Raw genomic sequence first — 27,244 nt, 5'->3', positions numbered from 1 at the left:
TTGCTGTGTATAACCTAATTTGGAGGTACTTACGACGAAAACCTAAATTTGAAGCCCAGGCTAAAACGCTTCCTCACCCCAAACCCCACCAGCCCTGCTTCAAAGTACGTTTTTGAAGAAAGTATTTTGAACTTACTCCTATGCTTTGTGCAACTGGCAAATTTATAAAGCTCATGCTTGCTTTATAAATGAATAAATGGAACGAAATGGCACACGTATCTAGTCTAACCTAATCACACACAGCACTTTATAAAACGCGAACTGTAGGACGTCGGGGGAAGGTCACTGCCAAGCATCTACGTCTTCAAAGCGCTCAGCTTTCCGCTAGGGCTCAGGACCTGGGAACCCACCATCCACGTGCGCCCAACGCTCTTCCGTCTTCCCTGCCTGGGGACCCGCCCCCAGCGCGCGCTCCCGACCTCGCCGGAAGTGACGTACAACTACGTCCTAGCAACCGTTGCCAAGGAGCTGTCTCTAGGTGCCCGCTACAGCCCGAGTGCCTCCTGGGGGGGGTGGGGTGGGGAAGTGGTTTCGTGAGGAGAATTTGAGGTAACCTCGCCAACTCGCGGTCGGAAACTCCCCCAAACCCTGAAATAGGGGAGAACTCCCGCCCCCCTCCCGGTCGCGGTGCTGCGCCTCGCAAGAGGACGGGTCGTAGCAGCGAAGCCCGCCCGTGTGAGGTCGGGCCCCGCCAGGCCTCGCCGGGATGCAGGCCGCTGGCCCGTGGATGAGCCGGCGGGGAGCCCAGAGCAGCCTCCAGCGCTCCGGGTTGGGTGTGGGGACCCCCTTCCCCCCCGGGCTTGGGACACTATTTCTGGGACTCCCGGGCGGCTCGTGCCCTGTGGGACCAGGGCAGCGTCGTTCCCGTCCCGAGCTGTGCCAGATAAAGCGCCCGTCCTGGTTTGAATCCCCGCGCCCCCGGGGCCGGCGTGGGGGGCGCTGGCGAATTGGCGTGGCCACTTCGCGGGGCGCGCGAGCGTAATGGCTTCGCTAATTTTAGAGCGCAGAGCCCGCGGGGCGCAGGCACACCTGCTCGGTGCTGCTCTGTCCTTAGCCTGCGGCCATTGGAAAGCGAGTGGGCAGCCCATCACTTTCTTGACCCTTCCTGGGAACGTTTTACTCCGTTATCTAGAGTTTTGGTTTGCTTTTGTGTGCGGTTTTGTGTTTTGTTTTTTTGAAAGAGGAAAAGTAGTCCTATCGATAATTTCTAAATAATTTAAAATTAAGTGGATTCGAATGTGAAGATTGTGGCTTGAATTTTTACTCAAAATACTTTTAGCAGTTGAAAACTTGCACTTCCAGTGTAGATATTTTTAAACTTACGTAAACGTTTTCCTTTTATATAAGCGTAAAAGAAACTTGAAATTTATAAGCTACACTGGTTGTCCTATCTATTTTTGATTTGGCTTTTTTTTTTTTTTTTTACTATTTTAGTTGCTCATAATTTTATCATTATGGAGAAATGATTATATCTTTACAGTTTGATGGTTTGTAAATATCCAGTTTCAGTTGCCCATTAAAAATCCATTTCAGAACAAGATGCTGATCACCCCCAACTTAAGTCTTGAATAAAATAGCATCTTTCCATTTTATAGTTTTTACTACTGGGGAGCACTGAGGTAGTTTCCTTCCTTTCTCCCTCCCTCCCTCCCTCCTTAGTTCATTTTTTAATTGCTAAAGCAATTTACCTTGCTAAAGCTGATTCAGCAGTTAAGAAATGAGATACTCAATTTTTTTAAAAACTTAAGATACTTTCATCACAGGCTTCCATTTTCTCTGGCCTTAAGCCTGTGAACAAGTTCATTCTAGTGGAAGAAGTCACTGTTTTGGATCCAGTGAGTGTTCAACGGAGATACCGTCTTCACGGAATTTAAAGTTTTTGCAGAGGAAAAAAAATGTGTTCATTAAGGAACTAGTACAGGACAAAAAGTAGTCTTAGGAAAAACAGTGCAGATGAGCTATGGTCAGCTTGGAGGGCAGGTGCTGTTCCGCTCCTGCAGAACCCAAGGATAGCCTGAGAGAGGAATTTGCACTTGAATGGACAGGGCTTGAAAGATGGTTGAGATTTGCCCTTCAGGATGGAGGGGAAAGCAGGAGCTGTCATTCTAGCAGAGAAAACAGCATCAGCTGAAGGTAGAGAGGTGGAAAAAGTGTGTAAGGAGCTGTAACTATTTCAAGGGTGAGGTTTGAAAAGGTGAAAGGTAAGAATTTGGAAAATAAAGTTGGGAAAGGTTAAATTGAGCTAGGTCATAAAAGTCTTGAAATCCAAGAGGCTTGGGTGTTGTTTCATATACAGCAAGAAGACTACAAATGAGTAGGAATGGGGAGAAGCATAGACCAGGGAACTGGAAGCTGTCCTCATTGAAAGCAAAAGAAAAATGAAGGCCTAAGTTACTCTGGGTGGCTGAGTTGAGGCCTCTCAGGCCAAGCTGTAACAGAAATGGGGGAAAGAGTGCTTGGCAGAAACCAAAATAATACTAGAGTACATCCCCAGGCTGAAGTGTGCAATCCTGCTCAAGTTTCAAGAGAAACAAAATTTTGGATTTTAATGTAAAAATCTCTCAGTGGTTTACATATGGGCTGCTAATTTAAAAAACAAGTAGAAGCATGTCTGCATCCAAATGTTTAGTTCCTGTGTAAAAATTGTGCAGCTGTATAGAGGTATTAATGTAGGGTTTATTAATTCATTTTTCAGTGTTAATTCAGGAGATTGCTGTCATATTGGAGGTATATACAAAAACATTTGATAAGTATTAACAGTATATCCTGCAGCTATGAAGTCTTCATACTGTGACTTCTTTCAATAAAGTAAACCTCTCACAACATTGTGTATGTATGCCATCCAGAATTATGCCTTTCATGCCTATTTCCTATGAACTAAATTCTGACTTTTCCCTAGAACTTTTGCTACTAATATTGAGGATTTTTTCACTATTTTTACTCTTCAGTTTTAAGTTCTAAGACCTAATAATGAGTGATCAAATCAAATTCATTGTGGACAATCTCAATAAGGAGCCTTTCAAGAAGAACTATAATTTAATCACATTTGATTCCCTGGAACCAATGCAACTATTACAAGTTCTCAGTGATGTACTGGCTGAGATTGACCCAAAGGTAAGCATTTTCTCTTTCTTTGTAATGAAAAGGGTGGCAGGACAGCCATTTTCTGCCTCTAAATAGCTGTGAATCTTGGGCAAATTGCTTAACCTCTCTGGGCCTTATTTGCCATGCTTGTAAAGTAATATTAAATAATCTTTATGGTTTCTCTATTAATTCCAAATTTAAATGATCTACTTTCACCTTATTTAGAAATTATTTTTCTACTTCTAGACATAAATAGATTCAGTCCTGGAATTAAAATGCTTTTACGAAAGGTTTTATTGTGTTGCAAGTTAGCTCATGTCTTTCAAACACTGGTGTTTTCCATTGGAGACTTCTTTTTAAGGTTGACATTCTTAATATGAATCCTAATCTGACTTGTGTGTTCCCTCATTGGAATCTGTTTTATGAAGAGTCAATTATGCCTGTTATGCTCTAGCAAAACAGTGAGTTTAAAAACTGTTCTTTGTTAGATATACAACAATAAACATATTTTTCAATTCCTTTATTTGTTAGCAAGTTGTTGATATCAGAGAGGAGATGCCAGAGCAGACCGCCAAACGGATGTTGAGCCTTCTTGGTATCCTTAAATACAAACCTCCAGGAAATGCCACAGACATGTAAGAATCGGCTCATGGAATGCTTTCTTAAAACCATGTTTTAATACCCAAACCTTTGTATGCTACACTCAGTCTTTTTTAGGCAATACTGGTCTCCTGGGTTGGATAGCCTCGCTGAATTTCAAAATAGTCTTAATCCTTCTAATACTGCTTTGTCAGGCAGAAGTCTTAAATTGGTCAATTCTTTCCCCTAACCAAGAAAGTTAGGTAAACACCATTTTATCACTTATCTGCCATCCTAGATTAAAAAAAAACTTCAGCACTGTCAATGAAGTGAAGCATTGACTATGCAACACAACTTTATTGGATACTGCAATGATATACTGAGGACCTAATTTTTAAATTTCTTTTTTCCATTTTTATTAGGATATATTCATTGTATAGGGGGAATTCTTTGTGACATTTTCAAAAAGCCTTACATTGTACATTGGTTAGATTGCCTCCACCATCTCCCTAAAATTTTTCTAATTAATATAAGACTGACTTTAGAATAGCCTTGAGTTTATCTTTTAAAAGTATTTATAGGATGCAATTAGGATGTTGTAAATCAGATTTTGAGCAAAGGCTGACTCTTTTCCAGCTGTACTAATGAGCATGTGTGTGTGTGTGCGTGTGTGTCTTTTTCTTTTTTAGGAGTACCTTTCGACAGGGTTTAGTGATTGGAAGTAAACCTGTAATTTATCCAGTGCTCCATTGGCTACTTCAGAGAACTAATGAACTGAAGAAAAGAGCATATTTAGCTCGTTTTTTAATAAAACTTGAGGTACCAAGTGAGTTTCTTCAGGATGAAACTGTGGCTGATACCAACAAACAGGTACACAGTATATAATTGGTATTTTGAAACTATTTATAATGGATTTCAAGGTGCACATATTTAAGTATGTGTTAATCTCCTTTTAATTGCAATTTCTGTAGTTCTAGGTAGTGCCAAAGGTAAGATAGTATCAGTTCATGGTCAGCTGTAGCCATAACTTTTTTTTTTTTCCCCCCTGGTACTGGGGCTTGAACTCAGGACCTCCACCTTGAGCCACTCCACCAGCCCTTTTTTGTGATGAGTTTTTTTGAGGTAAGGTCTCACAAACTTTTCCCTGGGCTGGTTTTGAATCTTGATCCTCTTGATTTCTGCTTCCTGAGTAGCTAGGATTATAGGTATGAGCCACTGGCGCCCAGCTAGCCACATCTTAAAATAATGACTTTTGCACACTAATATCATTTTAGTTATGGGAGTATGTGGGTAAGATATAAGACTTCTGAAAGTAAGATTTTTACTTAGCAGTTATTGGTAGACAGAATCCTGGACTTGAGACTGCACGGCACTTTGTTTTGATCAGTGTGGTGAAGATATAATTTGTTATCCAAATTAGAGGGAAACAGGCTATCATAGTAATTGCACCAGGATGAATGGTAGAAACCGCTGCTACCCTAGACCAGTGGGAATATGTTAACCCTGTGTAAGGAAGGAGGAAAAGGAGCTAGAGATAAGTCTGGGGAGTTGGAAGTCTGCATTTTCTTTTTACCAGAGTTTGGAGTAACATTGGGTTTAGCTTAAGGTCTTAAAGCTCTTAAAAACTGAGGATTCTGGTGGGTCTGACTCCTCTGGAATTCCAAAGCACATTACTGGTCAGAGAGAAATCAGGCTTAGATGTCAAAGGATGCTAACTAAAAAAATCCTGCCTTTGTTTAGTGTTTATTTTTATTTTTTATTTTTTTTACTAAAATCCAGTATGGTTTTATTTATTTATTTTATTTTTTGGGTTATTTAGATTAATTCTTTTTTTTTTTTTTTTTTCATTTTTCTTTTATTATTCATATGTGCATACAAGGCTTGGTTCATTTCTCCCCCCTGCCCCCACCCCCTCCCTTACCACCCACTCCACCCCCTCCCACTCCCCCCCCTCAATACCCAGCAGAAACTATTTTGCCCTTATCTCTAATTTTGTTGTAGAGAGAGTATAAGCAATAATAGGAAGGAACAAGGGGTTTTGCTGGTTGAGATAAGGATAGCTATACAGGGCATTGACTCTCATTGATTTCCTGTGCGTGGGTGTTACCTTCTAGGTTAATTCTTTTTGATCTAACCTTTTCTCTAGTACCTGTTTTGTTTAGTGTTTAGTACTTTTATTTCATAGCACTTAGACTGATTTGTGCCAGCTTGTTGTGACTAGTTCGTCAATCTGTCTTTCCCAATACACTATGAGGTCAGCAAGGACAGGTGTTATGTATAATCTATTTTGTTTTCCTCCATGATTTTGTGTAGTTGCTTTTATATGTTAGTTGCTCAGTATTTGGAATGAATTAAAGCAATCAACTGAATGTTTTTATTTTTTTTTACCCATATGTTTTATTCCTTTGGGTGGATATGACACTCAAATAGTCAGTATTGTCCTCTCAAAACAATATCTTTGCCTGGCACTGGTGGCTCACACGTGTCATCCTAGCTACTTAGGAGGCAGAGATAGGAGAATCATGGGTTCGAAGCCAGCGTTGGCAAATAGTTCCCGAGACCCTATCTCGAAAAATGCATCACACATGAAAAAAGGTGGAGGGGAGGCTGGTGGAGTGGCTCAAGGTGTAGGCCCTGAGTTCAAGCCCCAGTACTGCAAAAAAAAACCAAAAAAACAATATCTGTGCGGATAGTTATTGCCAATGTCACAGTAGATGCCATAGAAGAAGCAGAGCAGACTGAAACTACCCATTTCCACTCTCGAAAATTTTTATGACATAGGAAATAGAGAAATACAAATGCAAAATATGTTCTCTTCATACCTCCCCAAGAACAAATTCAATAAAACTTAAGTTCTCTAGAGGAAGTTTATTAATAGCTTTTATTAAATATGCTCAACTGGTTAACAAAAGAATTAATGATAATAAAGACATTTATAAAGCACATCTGAGGAGTCTATGAATAAAATGACTTACACATTTAGCCTCATTTAGCAAAGACACTAAAAAAATTCATATTGTCTTTCTGAATGAAGAGTTTTAGAATGAATAATTTGTAGATTTGTAGGAGAAAAATCAGTTAAAAGTATTAATTTCCACCAGATGCCGGTGGCTCATGGCTGTAATCCTAGCTACTTGGGGAGGTAGAGATCAGGAAGAATGTGGTTAGAGGCTAGCCCAGGGAAATAGTTTGCAAGACCCTAACTCAAACCAGATTCCTGTGGCTCACGCCTGTAATCCTAGCTACTCAGGAGGCAGAGAGCAATAGGATCAAGGTTGGAAGCCAGCCTGGTCAAATAGTTTTCGAGATTCTATCTTGAAAAATCCATCACAAAAAAGGGATGGTGGAGTAGCTCAAGGTATATGCCCTGTGTTCAAACCCCAGTACTGCAAAAAAAACAACCTAACTCAGAAAGGGCTGTCAGAGTGGCTCAAGTGATAAAGTGCCTGCCTAGCAAGCATGAAGTCCTGAGTTCAAACCCAGGGTCTTGTGCATGATAGGCAAACACTCTACTACTGAGTTACACCTTAAACCCAAAATACTATATATATATATATTTTTTTGTGGTACTGGGGCTTGAACTCAGGGCCTTCGCCTTGAGCCACTCCACCAGCCCTATTTTTGTGAAGGGTTTTTCGAGATAGGGTCTCTCAAACTATTTCCCCCAACTCCCGAACTATTTCCCTTTGGGCTGGCTTTGAGCCGTGATCCTCCTGTGTAGCTAGGATTACAGCCATGAGCCCCTGGCACCCGGCCCAAAATACTATTCTTAATAAATATTAAAATAAATAAAGTTAATAAAATCAGTTGTAATTTTTTTTTCATTATTTGACTACTCTTTGTTGAACATCTATAAGGATTATACACTGTGGTAGGCCCCTGATATACAAAGGTATACACAATGAATATGAATCTTGTTTTCCTGGGCATCACTGTCTAAGGAAGGGAGATAAATAAGTAACTAGTCAGTTCTAACTTTATATGATGTCTACTGTGCTAGGTGCAGGGCCTAAAAATCCTTCTCTGAGAATAGTGGCATCTGTAGTGAGATCCATAGGATGAGTCAGAGTTACCCAAGTTTAGGGTAAAGGAGTCATACAGTGTTTTAAGAGGGAATAGGATACATAAGCTGGAGATAAGAATATGGGATTTCCAGGGATTGAAGGAAGGCCAACATATTTCATCCAGAGATGAAGCTGGAGAAGTATTTAGTGGCCACACTACTTTTTTGTGTGCTATATGAGTGCTTAAGAATGTGTTTTTAATGTTGTACTTACAGTGATTTAAGTGATCACTACAAGTTAATAGATAACCTGATTAAGAAAATTCTACTTGGTCTAATCACTAGTTTATAACTTACTAACTTATTCTTTTAGTATGAAGAGTTGATGGAAGCCTTTAAAACTTTGCATAAAGAATGTGAACAGCTTAAGACATCTGGATTTTCAACAGCAGAAATAAGAAGGGTAAAGAAGAAAAAATATAATATTGGTTTGAATTTGAATGATGTTAGATTTAGCATTTTTGTTTTGAGTTACTTTGGTATGTTTTAAGTCTATAATGATAACTTTTCTTTTGTAGGATCTCTGGTAGTTCTTTACTGAAGAAATGAATGAGGCCAGGGAAAATTTACATTGAGTTCTTAAGCATTACATAGACCTCTAGCAAGGATTTAACAAGATTGCATTTTGAGTCTTTATCTGATGTATGTATCTCATACACTGATAAAGAAAATACAGAAAAGAACAAAGAAGAAAACATCATTTCTATATGCATTTGAGATCACATTATGCATACTTATTTGTATCTTGCTTTTTAAATTATTGTGAATATTTTTCATTCTTACCTTTAAATTTTTAATATACTTTATTTTCATTGCAGTTCATTTGGAAATATCTTCTAATTTGCTTTTTTTTTTGTGGTACTGGGACTTGAACTCAGGTCTCAGCTTGTTTGGCAGGTACTCTACCACTTGAGCCACACCTTTCAAAATGATTTTTTTCTTTTTTTCTCCCCCAAAATGATTTTTAATGACAAAATTATATTCTGAACATTTTTAGCTTTTTCACTTTTTGCTATTTCAGGTAATGCTATGATTATCTTCATCATAGTTTTTTCATATCTGTGATTGATTCCTTAGAATAAATTTTTACAAGTGTAATTGCTTTTTTTGGGGGGGAGGGGGCAGTACTGGGCTTGAACTCAGGACCACTCCACCAGCCCCATTTTTGTGAAGGTTTTTTGAGATAGGGTCTCGCCAACTTTTTGCCTGGGCTGGCTTGGAACCACGATTCTCCTGATCTCTGCCTCCTGAGTAGCTAGGATTATAGGCGTGAGCCACCAGTGCCTGACTGGAATTGGTTATTAAATCACATATAATTCTTTAGGACTTTTGATGTTCTCCAGAAAATATTTTTAAATTTTCATGAGGCATTTAAGTGTTTTCTCCAAACATTTGCTATTCTAACCTGCATAGTTCTTGTTATTTTTACAATTCCTGACTTATCAGTGCCATCTTTATATTTTCGTTAAATCGAGAACATTGAAAGTTACTTCCTCTGGGAAGTCTTCCCTGATTCCCTGATTAGATTAGCTTCCCCAGTTCTTTTTGTTTTATAGCACACATTACACTTACAACTACTTTATTGTCTGTCTTTTAACTACGTTTAAGCCCTGTGAAGGCAAGGAGTATGATTATATGTCACAGTGCTTGTCATGTGGTAGGTCTCAGTAGGAGTGTATTAAATATTAGGAAAGGAAAATGAACTCAGATCTAGGAGGTGAGAATTCTAATAAGTAGGTACTTATAGCAGAAGAGTGATTGGAAGACCCTCTCCTGTTCCTCCATTATATCCTCTGAGCAAACCAAAATGATAAAAGAATCCAGAATCTTGACTTTTCATTCATTAATACCAAAATATTTTTGAACATACTCTGTAATAAATCTAGGAAACATGATTACACAAGAAATAGAAAATAATTCACTCACAATCCCGTGCTGTAGAGATAACTACTATTGGTATTTTTGTAAATATAGTTAAATCTATTTCTTGGAATTATACTATATGTAAAAGTTGTAATTTGCTTCTTTCAAGTAATGTCATATCATGCATATTCTCATGCCATTAAACATTCTTCTGCACAATTTTTAATGACTTTCATTGTATTTTACTGTAATTATTTAACGATCCTCAGACATTTTAGATATAATTGGCATTAGTGAGAATCCTTACAGAGAAGTCTGTGACTTTTCATGAATGCTTTTTTAGAACAAATCCCCAAATACAGAATTACTGAGCTAGACAAGATGGACATTTATTTTAGGACTTCTTACATGATTCTTTAATACAATGCTACCAGTTGTAGGAGTACCCGTTTCCTAAATTCTACCAGTACTGACTACCACATATATTTTATCAATATTCTGTTATTGATAAACTGTATTCTTTTAGGTTTAGAAAGGATTTTTTAATTTCTTTTTTGTTAAAAAACATTATGGAACTGGTTAAAAGAAAGGTAATTAATTTTTAAAGTCTTTCTTTTTGGTAAGAGATTTGGTTGACAAAACCAGAAACAAATTTATGTCTGGAGAATACCATACTCTTAAAAATAATTTTGATGGAAAATTGGCAGAATATATGGTTTCACATTTAACAAAGCAGATGGGATGTCAACAGCTGTTGCTCATGTATTTAGACCTGCACACTTTCCATTACAGAAGATTTTTTGAAAAGTCATGTGCCCATATTTGGAATCAGAACATGAATATGATGGTTGGCAGCTTTATCTTACTGTGTTATAACCTGCTTTAGTTGCTTTTTTTAGATGAACACCAAGTTGCCAAAAAAAATTACCCAGCATAAAGAATCCTGGGAGAAAATAAAAATGCTCTTTATCCAAACAAGGATCTTTGTTCCTTACTACTGTGATTATAAGTGATGCAAATGGTAGATGCATAATCATATAAAACCATCTAAATCCTACAGGCTAAGAACACTTTTAATGTTCTATGTACTACTTTTTAGGATATCAATGCAATGGAAGAAGAAAAGGATCAGCTCATTAAGAGAGTTGAACGTTTGAAGAAAAGGGTAAGTCAAGAATTAGCACTGTAGTGGGCTCTGGTGTCTCACACCTGTAATCCTAGCTACTCAGGAGGCAGAGATCAGGAGGATCAAGGTTCAAAGCCAGCTTGGGCAAATAATTTGCAAGACCCTATCTTCAAAAACCTATCACAAAAAAAGGGCTAGTGGAAAGAAAAGAATTAGCATTGTAGACTTTGGCCTCAAGTCCCAAGAATTGGCAAGGAATTAGAAATGCCAATAAAGATTAACCCATGTATGGGTGTTTATCAGAGAGCATGGACTCAAATAACATTGGGGGAAAGGGAATCTCCCTACACAGTAATGCAAAACTTTTAGGAACCTGGAGTCCACAGCTTCACTGTCATCTCTTAAGGGAATACTGTTTACCAAAACAAAATGATAAGTGGATGTCTGAGTCATGTGACATGTTAATTTCTGTCTTAGATCTGACAGTAACATGTACTACTAATTTCTTTACTGTAGGTGGAGACAGTTCAGAATCATCAGTGGATGCTTAAAATAGCAAGGCAACTTCGAGTTGAGAAAGAGAGAGAAGAATTTCTTGCACAACAGAAACAGGAACAAAAGAATCAGGTATCTACATGAAGTATATATTCTCAGGATGAGAGAAATACCTCTTTTTGATCATTCAAATGTAAAGAAAAAGGAATTTTAGAGTTCTAGAATTTTATATTTCCCTTTGGTAACATGATAGAATACTCTTAAAGAGTATTTTGTGGCACCAATAGCAACAACAATACCTCCTTTTGGATTCCGTACTCTGTATTATGTAGCTATACAGTCTTTTGGACTATGCTTGGCTCATGTTGTTCTGACTGTACAGAAGATTCATTGTGATGTGAAGCAGTAAGATTAACTGCTATTGAAACTGTTGGAATCTCTGAAGGTCATGCTCAGATTCTGAGACTATAAGAACATCTTTTTTGTTCCACTGGTCACAATACCCTGTAAATTTTGTTCCAGCGACAAAAATAAACAAATCAGGAAAAGGCTCAAAATCACCCACATTCTTAAGGAAAAAATTATTTGGCCTGAAAGTATCACTTAAAAAAATTTTTTTTTGGCTGTACTGGGGTTTAAACTCAGGGCCTCATGCTTGATAGCAAGTACTCTGTCACTTAAGCCACACTCCCAATCCCCTGAAAGTATTACTGTTATTTATAAGAAACTCTGGCTAAAGTCTGGAGAGGCTTATGCATTAAAAATATATTTCAGCCTGGTGCTGGTGGCTCACATGTGTAATCCTAGCTACTCAGGAGGCAGAGATCATGAGGATCAAGATTGGAAACCAGCCCGGGCAAATAGTTCAGAGACCCTACCTCAGAAAAAACCCATCACAAAAAAAGGACTGGTGGAGTGGCTCAAGGTGTAGGCCCTGAGTTCAAACGCCCAATAAAGCCTGATGCATATATTTCTCTAACAAATATTTTTCCTTAATCGCCAAATTCAAATAAATAAATTCTGAAAGGTTTTAAAAAATTTTATAAGAAAAGATATTCAGTTACATTTTCATTTAATATAGTACTTTTCTTAGTGCTTATCACTAGCTCCTTTTATGTCATAGTGTAGTTTCCATTACTTGCCTATGTGAGTAGTAAGTTTCAATAGACTTAAGCAAGTAACAAATCTAATTGTATTTTAAAGCTATTCCACGCAGTGCAGAGATTGCAAAGAGTACAAAACCAGCTGAAGAGTATGCGTCATGCTGCAGCAGATGCAAAGCCAGAAAGTAAGTGGAAGTTATTATGTAATAGAAGTGATTAGAAAATACTGACTTAAAGCAGGATATTTGTGAAAGCAGTCAATTGATGGGAATTAATCATCTTATTATCGAGTGGTATGTCAGCATTTGAAGCATCATTCCCTGGCTGGTGAATGGGAGCCCTGATGAAGCCATCCATGGATTTAAAAAAAAAAAAAAAATCCTACCCAATTTTTTAGTCAGAGGGTGAAGGTAGTGATACTGACTGTGAAGGGAGGTTCTTCTGAGTGCTTAGGATGGATGTTGTAAAAAAAGATGGATAGAAAAAAATGTGAATCATTGCTTTAAAGCCAAGGATATAAAGAAAAAAAGATATATTGGACCCTTAAAACTGTTTTTCGTGGTTTGGTTTGTAGAGTAACAGTGCTAATAATGTGGGTAACCCTGGCCCTGTTTTTATGTAGCTTTACACAGAGGGTAAACTGCTCTGATACCCCAGATTACTCCACTCAGCCAGTCCTAGGCATTGTATAAGTGTTTTTTCACTTCAGAAGGGAGACCAAACTGGAAGAGCAGTACAAAGCTCTCTTTTGCATTTGAGAAATACTACAATGTAAATATCTAGCTGATAGAGGTTTGATTCATCTTTCTGTAGTAATCTATAATCAGAATGTTTGTAATAAGAAAGATAAAGACAGCCGGGGGCTGGTGGCTCACACCTGTAATCCTAGATACTCAGGAGGCAGAGATCAGGAGGATCAAAGTTTGAAGCCAGCCTGGGCAAATAGTTCTAGAGATACTATCTTGAAACAACCCATCACAAAAAAAGGGCTGGTGGAATGGCTTGAGGTGAAGTCCCTGAGTGCAAGCCCTAGTACCACAAAAAAAAAGAAAGAAAGATAAGACAAATACAGGTGTTGACAAGAATGTGCAGAAGTTGGGACTCTGAAAACAGTTTGGCAAGTTCCTTAAAATGCTAAACACATAGTTAGCATTTTCAATCCAAGGTATATGCCCAGAGAATTGAAAACCCTGTCCATTATAGCATTATTCATAATAGCCAAAAAGTAGAAACAAGCCATATGTTCCCAAATTGATAAATGGACTAAAAAAATGTGGCATATCCATTAATATGGAATTTTGTTCTGCCATCAGTGGAATGAAGTTTTACATGCTTATGACATGGATGAGCTTCAAAAACATGGGTAAGGCCAGGCACAGGTGGCTCACATCTGTAATCCTAACTACTCAGGAGGCAGAGATCAGGAGGATCGTAGTTTGAAGCCAGCCCAGGCAAATAGTTCAAGAAACCCTATCTCAAAAAACCCTATCACAAAAAATTGGGCTGGTAAAGTGGCCCAAGGTGAAGGCCCTGAGTTCAAGCTCCAGTACCGCAAAAAAAAAAAAAAAAAAAAAGGTAAGTGGTCACAGAAGACCACATATTGTAAGATCCTGTTTATATGAAATGTCCAAAACAAGAAAACTCAGAGAAATTCTATCAAATTAGTGATTGCCTAGGGCTAGGAGGACAGCTGTGTGGTGGGGGGAACAGGAGGTAGGAAGTAATGGTTAACAATTTCGGAGATCTCCTTTGAAACTGATTATGTTCTAAAATTGATTGTGCTGACTACTGATAACTGTGCATGTACTAAAAAACATTGAACTCTACACTTACGTGGGTGAATTTTGTGGCACATAATTTATATCTCAATAAAGCTATTAAAAGAAAAAATACGGTTTTCCTTAATTCTAGACATAAAATTTTCCTACTTTAATTGTATTTGCAATTGGGGTACATCTTACATTTAATATGGTATTTTTAATTTAGCTTGTGCTTTCTTTTTATTTTTTCTGTTTTGCCGTACTGGGACTTAAAGTCAGGGCCTTCAGCTTGAGTTACTCCGCCAGCCCTTTTTGTGTTGGGTATTTTCGAGATAGGGTCTCGCAGATAACTTGCTTGGGCTGGCTTCAAACCACTATCCTCCTGGTCTCTGCCTCTTGAGTAGCTGGGATTATTATGCTTTCTTATAATTGATGATATCTTAAAAATGGAGGGAGCTGTTGCCCATGGCTCACACCTGTAATTCTAGCTACTCAGGAGGCAGAGATCAGGAGAATCACAGTTGAAAGCCAGCCTGAGGCAAATAGTTTGTGAGCCCCTAGGGATCTCAAAAAAAATATGCAACAGAAAACAAGGCTGGTGGAGTGGCTTAAGCAGTAGAGCCTGCCTAGCAAATGTGAGGCCCTGAGTTCAAACCCCAATACTATCTCCCCCCAAAAGAAAAGTTAACACTGGTGCTAGTGACTCAGGCCTATAATCCTATGACTTAAGGAGAGATCAGAGACCAGGTTTGAAGCTAGCCTGGGCAAATAATTCTTGAGATCGTATCTTGAAAAAACTCATCACGAAAATAAAAAATGGACTGGTGGAATGGCTCAAGGTGTAGGCTCTGAGTTCAGATGCCAGTACCACACACACAAAAAAAAAAAGTCAAGGAAATTTGGTCTGTGTATTGATATTTAAGAAACCAGTACAATATTCCTTTCAAGATGAATGAATAATACATGTTAACTTGTAGCTTTCCACATAATCTCTCACTCATCTCAGTAATAAATTCTGATTCAAGCAATACCTGGAAGTAGATATGCATTTAGTTATTTGTATTACTTATTTACTAAGTTTTCCTTTTTTTAGGAGAATATTAATTTTCAACACAAAAGGAAAAATGTTTTCTATAATTTTCCCCTTAGGAGAGTATACATTTGTTTAATACATATTTTTTAGATTTGATATAGGGTTCTTTCATTAAAAATATAGGATGATACTTACCTGGCAGAGGAGATACCATGATCATGAAGGTGGTTTTCCCAGGGTGAGGCTTATCCATTGCACTCCGGATGTGCTGATCCTTGTGATTTCCCCAAATGTGGGAAACTCCACTGCACAATTTGTGGTAGTGGGAGACTGCGTTCGCACTGTCCCCTGAAATAAAAAAAAAAGAAAAAAAATATAGGATGAATCTTCAAAAGAAATCCATTAAATTACAGCCATTTAAAAGTTAAGATCAATAGTTAATTTGTATATCAACAATTTAATAACTATTCTGTTAAGTAGGTGAGAGGTAGAAATTAAACTTTACCCATGGATAAAAGGAAAGTTATGTTTTCTGCAGGTAAAAAAAGAAACATTTTTAAAAAATGACTGAAGATATAGATAAAAATAAGATACTCTATATTTATTTTATGTGGGTGTATTTTTTGGGTAGATAGCAACTGTGGAGCTGGAGATTAAGGAGTTGTTGCTTGGTTGACATCTTTCTGGGAACCATAAGGCTGTATTCAGTAACCTAGGAAAAGATCTTTAATCTAGGTATTTAGCTTAACAAGGTCTGCTTAAATTTTTTTGTAACAAAGATAATTTACATAATTTCTTAAATAACATAAAAAGTACTTTTACTTTTTTTTTTTTTTTGTATGTACTGGGGTTTGAACTCAGGGCCTCAGGCTTGCTAGGCAGGCACTGCTTGAGCCACTCCACCAGCCCCATTTTGTGTTTTCAAGATAGGGTCTCCAAACTATTTGCCTGGGGCTGGCTTTAAAACTAGATCCTCCTGATTTCTGCCTTCTCAGTAGCTAGGATTACAGACATAAGCCACAGTGCCCAGTTAAAATGGTTTTAATGTAACAATATAATTTGTGATTTTATAGAGTAACAGTTGTATTATACAACATTCACTGACATTAATATAATTGTCTTTGCTACACATTTATGAGATTTATTACATAAGAGAAGTCATTCATCCAGGGCCTCCTGCGTGGTAGGTAAGTGCTCTACCACAGATATATATCCCCAGCCCTTTCAGAGTATTTTTAATAAAGTTTGCTATGAACTTAGGGACTTTGTATTTAATTTCTCTAGGATGTTGAAAAATAATGTTTTTAAAATGTTGCATATAAACATATGTCTACTCTTAGGGTCTAAGTTTTTTTTTTTTTATTGGAGATAATCATCTTTTTTTTTTTTTCATTTTTCTTTTATTATTCATATGTGCATACAAGGCTTGGTTCATTTCTCCCCCCTGCCCCCACCCCCTCCCTTACCACCCACTCCGCCCCCTCCCTCTCCCCCCCCCTCAATACCCAGCAGAAACTATTTTGCCCTTATTTCTAATTTTGTTGTAGAGAGAGTATAAGCAATAATAGGAAGGAACAAGGGTTTTTGCTGGTTGAGATAAGGATAGCTATACAGGGCATTGACTCACATTGATTTCCTGTGCGTGGGTGTTACCTTCTAGGTAAGAACTTAAAAAAATTTTTTTTTTTTGCTTTTAGAGATAGTGTCCCTCTATGTAACCCAGGCTCACTTGGAACTTTTGATCCTCCTGCCTCAACCTCCTGAGTGCTGGGATTACAGCTGTGTGCCACTAAATTTGGCACAAGAACTTAAAATTTGATGAAAACTCAGCTTTTGTTATTTAGCAGGTCTATTGAGATAAAACTGACATACTACACTATACATAATAAAGGGTATACTTGATAAGTTTTGGTTGGCTGCTGAAGCCATCAACCTTTAAACAAAATAACAAACATATCTGTTACCCCCAAATGTGCTCCCTTTTAATGTCCTTCTCTCTCCTTCCCCAGGAATTCATTGTTTTGCTTTCTATCACTATAGGATTCGTATTTGTTTTCTAGAGTTTGCAATTTTTTAAGTAGAAAAATTATTATTTAAGAATTTGCATTTTGTTTTGTTTTTGAGATAGGGACTCATTATATAGCCTAGGCTAACCTCCAATTTGTAGTCCTCCTGCCTCAGACTCCTTGGTTCTGGGATTACATGTTACCACACCCAGCTAGGAATTTTACATTTTATGGTTTTTGGGGTTTTTTTTTGGTGGGACTGGGGTTTGAACTCAGGGATTCATGTTTTCAGGGCGGGTGCTGTACCATTTAGGCCACACCTCCAACCCAGAGTTCTAGATTTAAAAAAAAAATTTAGGTGTTGGTTTCATACATCTCTGGTTACATGGAATATGTTTAAGAACCTGGAGATGAAAAAGCTCACCATCGAATAGCCAAAGAAGCCAGGATGTAGACTTAGAAAGCGTGTAGGAATGATTGCCTGATGATAGTGTAATTCATTGAACACTTTCCCTTCTCTCAGGAAGGGAGAAAAAAAGGGGGTAGGTTGAAGGATGAATGGAAAACTTGTGAATTTGCCATTAGTAAATCTTTACATGTTCTGTTAGCACAATAGAACCAAAAATAATTTTAAGGCTTCGGGCCAGCTTTATTATGCAACCTAAGTACGCAGATTACTTAAACCGGAAACCCATCGTTTTAAAAAGTTAAGCCAGAATTTGTAAATGTGTAATGGAAAGATCTGAAATAAACCTTATAAAGCTCTCTAGGCTGGGAATTTATAACAAAACCATTATTCACTGAAAATTTGTGTCTGTGTACTTGTGTATCTGTCAAAATAGGAAAGCCTATTAAATCTTAGTGATATAATTTAAATTGCTGTTTAACTGTTAACTGATACTTTGAAACGTTTATGAATGTAGATACTTTCTCTTTTCCAGATTTTAACTTGTTGCATCTTTAGCAATGTCTTCATTGGTTTGAAGTTGACAAATTATAATGAATAAATTGCATGAGAAGTATTGCAAAAGAAAAAGGATAAATAACCTCTTGTATAAGAGAATATTTGTGATAGATTTCATTTGTGTTACATTTGGTTGATTTCTTAAACACTTTAGAAGGCAAAATAGGACCCAACAATATATGTGATTCTGCAAATGTTAATTTTGCATATTGTGAGATATTAGAGAATTAGGTTGTAAAGTTGGAAAGTTCATAATCCCACTCCTTCTATAATTATGCAAATTGTGCTTTATAATCACTGTAATTAACAGCAGAAGATTTCAATAACCAGTTTAATTGTGCTGTACTCACTGTTGTGCAGAGTGCTTTTGACAGACATGTACTAATATCCAGGTCTTATATTTAAAGCAGCATACAGAATATCACACTACCTACTCATTTATTTATTTTATATTTTAAAGGTTTAATGAAGAGGCTAGAGGAGGAGATAAAATTTAATTCATATATGGTAACTGAAAAATTTCCAAAAGAATTAGAGAATAAGAAAAAGGAATTGCATTTTTTGCAAAAAGTGGTTTCAGAGCCAGCAATGGGCCATTCTGATCTTCTTGAAATTGAATCTAAAGTAAGTGACAATCATCTTTTTATAGTCTTCCCCTTTTTTGCTGTGGTATTGGGATTTGAACTCAGGAACTTGAACTTGCCAGGCAAGTGCTCTGCCGCTTGAGCTATTTTTTCCCCAGCCTTTTTGCTTTAGTTATTTTTCAAATAGAGTCTTGCGTTTTTGCCTAGACCAGCCTGGACAGTGATCCTCCTATTCATTCTTTCTTCACTGTTGGGATGGCAGATATATACCACCACACCCAGCTCTTTATTGAAATAGGGTCTCACTAACTTTTTGCCCAGGCTGGCCTCCAACTGTGATCCTCTGGATCTCTGCCTCCCAGGTAGCTAGGATTACAGGTCCTCCCAGTTTATAGCCTCCAATTTTATTTCATCCCCAGTCCTATGAAAATTATGTGAATTGTTTTCTGTAGTGTCCCATTCATGACTCTAAAATTAACCTGTGCCAAGAGGTGGCAACTTTTTTTTTTTTCTGCAGCTGGGGAGGGGTTGTGGTCAATAAGACTTACTGTATTTCTGACATGGGCTGTCTGCACTTGAGATCCTCCTGCCTCCTCCCCTTTCTGAGTAATTGGGATTATAGGCATGCATCACCACCTCTGGCTTCACTTCAGATTTTTAGAAAGCATGTTTTTGTAATAATGTATAAATGTTTCACGTAAAATACTTTCAGATAATTTAGACATTAATGATTAAATTCATATTAGTAGTCAAATTGCTTAAATATATCACGATGTGTAAACTATTTCTAAAAGTAATCATAACAATCCACTCATAACACAAATGGAACTATTGTTCCCATCAAATCACTGATGGTAGGAATGTAAATTCAAAACTGGATTTGGCCAGATGTCGCTTAGTTTGTGTAATCATAGGGAGACTTTTAACACTTTTTACTTTCATACTGTTTTAGATCAGTGAAATAAACACAGAGATCAATCAGCTGATTGAAAAGAAAATGATGAGAAATGAGCCAATTGAAGGTAATCTCTCATTGTATAGGCAACAGGTAAGAACGTGCTTGACCCACATATTTAAATGTAATCTTATGGGTGAAATCCATCATCAAAGCCATTGGTTGTATAGTCTTAAAGTGAGAAGGAAGAAAAGAATAAATGTTCTGTCACTTCTAATCTCCAGATTATAACAAAAAATTAGTGGGAAAGCCACAAAAGACATCAGTTCCTGTTTGAAATGCTATACACCTGATAATGCTTAGCTTCTTTAGCAAGATAGGGCTATTGTGTTTCTATTGGTGAATGTGGAATTTCATTTTTACATGAAAGCTTATGTTAGGAGGTATAAGTAAAAAATTTATATCTTTAATGAGTTAAAAACGTTTTTAGATTTAAAGTTAGTTTGTAAGGTCTTTTCTTTCCATATACATTCTGACTAATTTTGTTTTTCTATAAAAGCTTTTGATTTGTTCACTGTAGTTTTTCCATTTTTTTGAGATACATAATTATATACAAATTCCAATTTTCCTTTCAAATTCTTATTTTTTCTCTTATTGAAGGTATTAGCTGATGCCTTCAGTGTAATATTGAATTGTAGTGGAGTTATTGGACATTTTTATCTTATTCTTGACTTTAGTGAGAAATATCTCATGTTCCTCTGTCCTGGGTAAATCCTGAATTTGGGCTGAGATTTATATTTACTTACTTTATCATGTTAAGAAAGTATACTATCTAGTACCATATAGTTCTGCTATTCTATCCTTCTTTCTTTATTCCTTATTTTTTTTTAATTTTTTAAAAATTTTAATTTTATTCCTATGTGCATATAATGTTTGGGTCATTTCTTCCCCCTTCCCTTACTCCCTCCCTTACCCTGTACCCCCTCCCTCTCCCCCCCACCCCCTCGCTACCCGGCAGAAACTATTTTGCCCTTATCTCTAATTTTGTTGTAGAGACAGTATAAGCAATAATAGGAAGGAACAAGGGTTTTTGCTAGTTGAGATAAGGATAGCTATACAAGGAGTTGACTCGCATTGATTTCCTGTGCATGTGTGTTACCTTCTAAGTTAATTCTTCTTGATCTAACCTTTTCTCTAGTTCCTGGTCCCCTTCTCCTATTGGCCTCAGTTGCTTTAAAGTATCTGCTTTAGTTTCTCTGCGTTGAGGGCAACAAATGCTATCTAGTTTTTTGGGTGTCTTACCTATCCTCATAACTCCCTTGTGTGCTCTCGCTTTTATCATGTGATCAAAGTCCAATCCCCTTGTTGTGTTTGCCCTTGATCTAATGTCCGCATATGAGGGAGAACATAATGACTTTTGGTCTTTTGGGCCAGGCTGACCTCACTCAGAATGATGTTCTCCAATTCCATCCATTTACCAGCTAATGATAACATTTCGTTCTTCTTCATGGCTGCATAAAATTCCATTGTGTATAGATACCACGTTTTCTTAATCCATTCATCAGTGGTGGGGCATCTTGGCTGTTTCCATAACTTGGCTATTGTGAATAGTGCTGCAATAAACATGGGTGTGCAGGTGCCTCTGGAGTAACCTGTGTCACATTCTTTTGGGTATATCTCCAAGAGTGGTATTGCTGGATCATATGGTAGATCTATGTTTAGATTTTTAAGAAGCCTCCAAATTTTTTTCCAGAGTGGTTATACTAGTTTACATTCCCACCAGCAGTGTAAGAGGGTTCCTTCCCCGCCCCCCCCCCCCCCCCCCCGCATCCTCGCCAACACCTGTTGTTAGTGGTGTTGTTAATGATGGCTGTTGTAACAGGGGTGAGGTAGAATCTTAGTGTGGTTTTAATTTGCATTTCCTTTATTGCTAGAGATGGTGAGCATTTTTTCATGTGTTTTTTGGCCATTTGAATTTCTTCTTTTGAGAAAGTTCTGTTTAGTTCACTTGCCCATTTCTTTATTAGTTCATTAATTTTGGAAGGATTTAGTTTTTTAAGTTCCCTATATATTCTGGTTATCAGTCCTTTGTCTGATATGTAGCTGGCAAATATTTTCTCCCACTCTGTGGGTGGTCTCTTCAGTTTAGAGACCATTTCTTTTGTTGAGCAGAAGCTTTTTAGTTTTATGAAGTCCCATTTATCTATGCTATCTCTTAGTTGCCATGCTGCTGGGGTTCCATTGAGAAAGTTCTAGCCTATCCTATTAATTCCAGAGTATTTCCTACTCTTTACTGTACCAACTTTAGAGTTTGTGGTCTGATATCAAGATCCTTGATCAATTTTGAGTTAATATTGGTATAGGGTGATATACATGAATCTAGTTTCAGTTTTTTGCAGACTGCTAACCAGTTTTTCCAGCAGTTTTTGTTGAAGAGGCTGTCTTTTCTCCATCGTATATTTTTAGCGCCTTTTGTCAAAGACAGGTTGGTTATAGTTGTGTGGGTTCATATCTGGGTCCTCTATTCTGTTCCACTTGTCTTCATGTCTGTTTTTGTGCCAGAGCCATGCTATTTTTATTGTTATTGCTTTGTAATACAGTTTGAAGTCGGGTATCATGATACCTTCAGCATTGTTCTTTTGACTGAGTATTGCCTTGCTATTCGTGGCCTCTTGTGTTCCCATATAAATTTAGCAGTAGATTTTTCAATCTCTTTAATGGATGTCATTGGAATTTTGATGGGAATTGCATTAAACATGTAGATTGCTTTTGGGAGTATCGACATTTTTACTATGTTGATTCTACCAATCCATGAGCATGGGAGATCTCTCCACTTTCTATAGTCTTCCTCAATCTCTTTCTTCAGAATTTTATAGTTTTCCTTGTAGAGGTCATTCACATCCTTTGTTAGGTTTACACCTAGGTATTTGATTTTTTTTGAGGCTATTGTAAATGGAATTGTTTTCATATATTCTTTTTCCGTTTGCTCATTGTTAGTGTATAGAAATGCTAATGATTTTTCTATGTTGATTTTATATCCTGCTACCTTGCTATAACTATTGATGGTGTCTAGGAACTTTTGAGTAGAGTTTTTTGGGTCTTTAAGGTATAGGATCATATCATGTGCAAACAGGGATGTTTTGACAGTTTCTTCACCTATTTGTATTCCTTTTATTCCTTCTTCTTGCCTAATTGCTCTGGCTAGGAATTCCAGTACTGTATTGAATAGGAGTAGAGGTAGTGGGCATCCTTATCTGGTTCCTGATTTTAGAGGGAATGGTTTCAGTTTTTCTCCATTAAGTATAATGCTGGCTGTAGGTTTGTCATATATAGCTTTTATAATGTTGAGGTACTTTCCTTCTATTCCTAGTTTTCTTAGAGCTTTTATCATGAAATGGTGTTGGATCTTATCAAAGGCTTTTTCTGCATCTATTGAGATGATCAAGTGGTTTTTGTCTTTGCTTCTGTTAACGTGGTTTATTACGTTTATTGATTTTCGTATGTTGAACCACCCCTGCATTTCTGGGATGAAGCCTACTTGGTCGTGGTGAATAATCTTTTTGATGTGTTGTTGAATTTGGTTTGCCATTATTTTGTTGAGGATTTTTGCATCAATGTTCATTAAGGAGATTGGCCTATAGTTCTCCTTTTTGGAGGTGTTTTTGCCTGGTTTTGGGATAAGTGTAATACTGGCTTCATAAAATGTGTTAGGCAGTTTTCCTTCCCTTTCTGTTTCGTGGAACAGTTTAAGGAGGGTTGGTATCAGTTCTTCTTTAAAGGTCTGATAGAATTCAGCAGAGAATCCATCAGGTCCTGGACTTTTCTTTTTGGGGAGACTCTTGATTGCTGCTTCAATTTCATTTTGTGTTATAGATCTATTCAGGTGATTAATATCCTCTTGGTTCAGTTTTGGATGATCATATGTATCTAGAAATCTGTCCATTTCTTTAAGATTTTCAAATTTATTTAAATATAGGTTCTCGAAGTAGTCTCTGATGATTTCCTGGACTTCCATGGTGTTTGTTGTTATCTCCCCTTTTGCATTCCTGATTCTACTAATTTGGATTTTTTTCTCTCCTCATTTTAGTCAGGTTTGCCAGTGGTCTGTCGATCTTGTTTATTTTTTCAAAAAAACAACTTTTTGTTTCATTAATTCTTTGTATGGTTTTTTTGGTTTCTATTTCATTGATTTCAGCTCTTATTTTTATTATTTCTCTCCTATTTGTTTTGGGATTTGCTTGTTCTTGTTTTTCTAGGAGTTTGAGATGTATCATTAGGTCATAGATTTGAGATCTTTCAGTCTTTTTAATATATGCACTCATGGCTATAAACTTTCCTCTTAGGACTGCCTTTGCTCTGTCCCATAGGTTCTGGTAGGTTGTGTTTTCATTTTCATTGACTTCCAGGAACTTTTTAATTTCCTCTTATTTCATCAATGACCCATTGTTCATTAAGCAATGAGTTATTCAGTTTCCAGCTGTTTGCATGTTTTTTGTCTTTTGTTGTTGAGTTCTAGGTTTATTGCATTGTGATCAGATAGAATGCATGGTATAATTTCTATTTTCTTATATTTGCTGAGGCTTGCTTTGTGCCCTAGGATATGATCTATTTTGGAGAAGGTTCTGAGGGCTGCTGAGAAGAATGCATATCGTGTAGAAGTTGGATGAAATGTTCTGTAGACATCAACTACGTCCATTTGATCTATGGTATATTTTAGTTCTAGGATTTCTTTATTGATTTTTTGTTTGGATGACCTATCTATTGATGATAATGGGGTGTTAAAGTCTCCCACGACCACTGTGTTGGAGTTAATATATGCTTTTAGGTCCTTCAGGGTATGTTGATGAAATTGGGTGTGTTGACATTGGGTGCATATAGGTTGATAATTGTTACTTCCTTTTGGTCTATTTCCCCTTTTATTAGTATGGAATGTCCTTCTTTATCTCATTTGATCAATGTAGGTTTGAAGTCTACTTTGTCAGAGATAAGTATTGCTACTCCTGCCTGTTTCTGGGGGCCGTTGACTTGGTAAATCTTCTTCCAGCCTTTCATCCTAAGCCTATGCTTACTTCTGTTGGTGAGATGGGTCTCCTGTAAGCAACAAATTGTTGGATCCTCCTTTATAATCCAGTTTGTCAAATGGTGCCTTTTGATGGGGGAGTTAAGTCCATTAACATTAAGTGTTAGTACTGATAGGTATGTGGTGATTCCTGTCATTTAGTTGTCTTAGTTGTTTGAAGGTTTGATTGTGTGTACCTAAGTTGAGGTTACTCTCTGCTTTCTTGCTTTTTTTTTCCTGTAGTTTGGTGCTGCCTGCCCTTTCATGGTTATGTTGGGTTTCACTTTCTGTGGGCAGAATCCCTTGAAGAATCTTTTGTAGTGGTGGCTTTGTGGTCATATATTGTTTTAGTTTCTGTTTATCATGGAAGACTTTTATTGCTCCATCTATTTTGAATGATAGTTTTGCTGGGTAGAGTATCCTAGGGTTGAAGTTATTTTCATTCAGTGCCCGGAAGATCTCACCCCAAGCTCTTCTTGCTTTTAATGTTTCTGTTGAGAAGTCTTCTGTGATTTTGATGGGTTTATCTGTATGTTATTTGTTTTTTCCCTCTTATAGCCTTCAATATTCTTTCTTGGGTCTCTGTATTTGTTGTTTTAATGATAATATGCCGTCGGGTAGATCTATTTTGGTCTGGTCTGTTGTGTGTTCTGGAGGCCTCTTGCATCTGTATGGGAATAGATTTCTCTAGATTTGGGAAATTTTCTGTTATTATTTTGTTGAATATATTACGCATTCCCTTTGCTTGCACCTCTTCTCCTTCTTTTATGCTCATGATTCTCAGGTTTGGTCTTTTGATAGAGTCAGTGAGTTCTTGCATTTTCTTTTCACAGGTCTTGAGTTGTTTAACTAATAGTTTTTCGGTTTTTCCTTTAATTACCATTTCATCTTCGAGTTCTGAGATTCTGTCTTCTGTTTGTTCTATTCTGCTGGATTGGCCTTCCATTTTGTTTCGCAATTCTGTTTCGTTCTTTTTTTCTGAGGTTTTGCATATCCTGAGTTGTTTCCTCTTTAATGTTGTCTATTTTTGTTCTAAGTTCATTTATCTCTTTATTAATCGTGTTCTTTGTTTCACTTTGGTGTTTATACAGAGCTTCTATGGTTTCTTTTATTTCTTCTTGTGCTTTTTCAAATTCTCTATTTTTGTTTTCTTGGAATTTCTTTTCTTGAGTGTCTCCTGTACATTTTGGTTGACCATATCCAGTATCATCTCTATAAAATTCTCATTGAGTACCTGTAGTATGTCTTCTTTTAGATTATTCTTGTGGGCTTCATTGTGTTCTTTGGCATCGTTTATCTTCATTTTGTTGGAGTCTGGATCTGAGTACCTGTTTTCTTCATTTCCCTCAAGTTCCTGTACTAATTTTTTGCTCTGGGGAAACTGGTTTCCCTGTTTTTTCTGTCTTCCCATCATTGTCCTTGGTTTTGTTATTGTCCCTGTACTGTGTGCAATTAAGTATTTTCTAGCTTGTAATAATAACAATGGTGATATTTAGAATGGAAGGGTGAGAGGAGAGGGAAAGCAAAGAAGTTAAAGAAAGAGGGAAAAACAAATAAACAAGTAAAACAAAACAAACAAACAAAAATTCAACGATATAAACAGGTAGAGAGTGTACTAATCAACTGTAAGCTGAACAGGCATTAGAGAGCGAGGATTGAGAAAAAAATAATAAAATAAATTAAAAAAAAAATTTAAAAATCTCCAAGTTCAAATACAATAAAGTTTCAGTCTTAATAATTTTGGTGTTCGTCCCTCAGCCTCCAATCCTGGAGATGGTGTCTCAGAAGTAGTTCTGTTGTCTCATCAAAGGGGAAAAATACCAAACCAAACCAAACCAAACAAAAAAAAAAAAACACCATAAAGTGTCCCAAGTTCAAGTGCAATACAGTTTCAGTAAGTTTTTCAGCATGCAGGTGTAGTTCAGTTGTTGTCTCATCAAAGGAAGGGAGAAAAAAAAAAAGAGTCTGGAGACAATTCTGTGAATGGCTATCTGAGGCTGCGGCTCACCTGCCCGCTGCTGTCAGCCTGCTGTTGCTGGAGGCATTCTTTATGCAGATCTCTGGGGTGAGCTTATCACTCACCTGGCTGCACAGGCTTTGTTTACTTAGAGTTCTCCTGGGTGCGACTGCCACTGCTATAAGCTTTCCCCTTCCCAAGCATACTGGGGGAGGTGACACTGCACCAGCTTTGTTAGGCCAGCATGTTTATTTACAGTTCATGTGGGAAGTTGGCCTTGCCCCCCTCTCCTGTGAAGTTTTCCTCCCACTGCTGCTTTTACAAGCTTTCCTGCTCCTGGTTGCTGGGCGTGTGCCGCCACTCCTGCCTTCTCTGGCTGGCTTGTTTATTTACAGTTCCATGAGGGATTGCTCCTGCCCACCTTCGGGCTCAGGGAGCTCTGCCCTCTTTGCTGCGTGTCTTTTTTGTTGTTATTGCTTATTATTCATTTTTTTGTCTTTTTTCCCTGGGTGGGGGTCGGTCTGTCCAGGGGGCTGTGCTGATCTGTCCCAGGGTTGTCTGTGGGAGTATCCTGTGCTGCTTAGCTCAACTTGTGGTCTGTGTCTTCCCAAGCCGTCTGGGCACTGGCGTCTGGAGGCAGCGTGGGAACACTCCTGGTTTCTCTGTTTAATGT

At 37.4% G+C, this 27,244-nt stretch overlaps 1 protein-coding gene and 1 non-coding gene across 9 annotated transcripts in view; both read left to right on the top strand.

Moving 5' to 3' along the window:
* Ift81 (intraflagellar transport 81) overlaps positions 1 to 27,244 on the top strand; it is a 172,120-nt gene that overhangs the window by 101,857 nt on the left and 43,019 nt on the right. The window contains exons 1-10 of one of the 8 annotated variants that reach the window (XM_020187074.2): positions 484 to 549; positions 2,949 to 3,114; positions 3,616 to 3,719; positions 4,353 to 4,533; positions 8,040 to 8,129; positions 10,689 to 10,754; positions 11,232 to 11,342; positions 12,414 to 12,498; positions 18,537 to 18,700; positions 19,613 to 19,708. In XM_020187074.2, coding sequence (XP_020042663.1) covers positions 2,971 to 3,114; positions 3,616 to 3,719; positions 4,353 to 4,533; positions 8,040 to 8,129; positions 10,689 to 10,754; positions 11,232 to 11,342; positions 12,414 to 12,498; positions 18,537 to 18,700; positions 19,613 to 19,708 — 1,041 coding nt within the window. In that variant the 5' untranslated portion in view covers positions 484 to 549; positions 2,949 to 2,970. Of the gene's footprint in view, positions 1 to 483; positions 550 to 625; positions 769 to 791; positions 2,830 to 2,948; positions 3,115 to 3,615; positions 3,720 to 4,352; positions 4,534 to 8,039; positions 8,130 to 10,688; positions 10,755 to 11,231; positions 11,343 to 12,413; positions 12,499 to 18,536; positions 18,701 to 19,612; positions 19,709 to 27,244 lie in introns of those variants that run through there. The other 7 variants (XM_074060864.1, XM_074060867.1, XR_012443493.1 and 4 more) reach the window with 7 other exon arrangements.
* LOC141419039 (U1 spliceosomal RNA) lies at positions 15,294 to 15,457 on the top strand. The gene has a single exon (XR_012443715.1). It is a non-coding gene; the product is annotated as a U1 spliceosomal RNA (small nuclear RNA).

Source organism: Castor canadensis, chromosome 18 (assembly GCF_047511655.1).
Source record: "Castor canadensis chromosome 18, mCasCan1.hap1v2, whole genome shotgun sequence".
Taxonomy (NCBI): Eukaryota; Metazoa; Chordata; class Mammalia; order Rodentia; family Castoridae; genus Castor; species Castor canadensis.
Note: the sequence above shows the minus strand (reverse complement) of the source record. Positions and strands in the feature narration are given on the sequence as shown.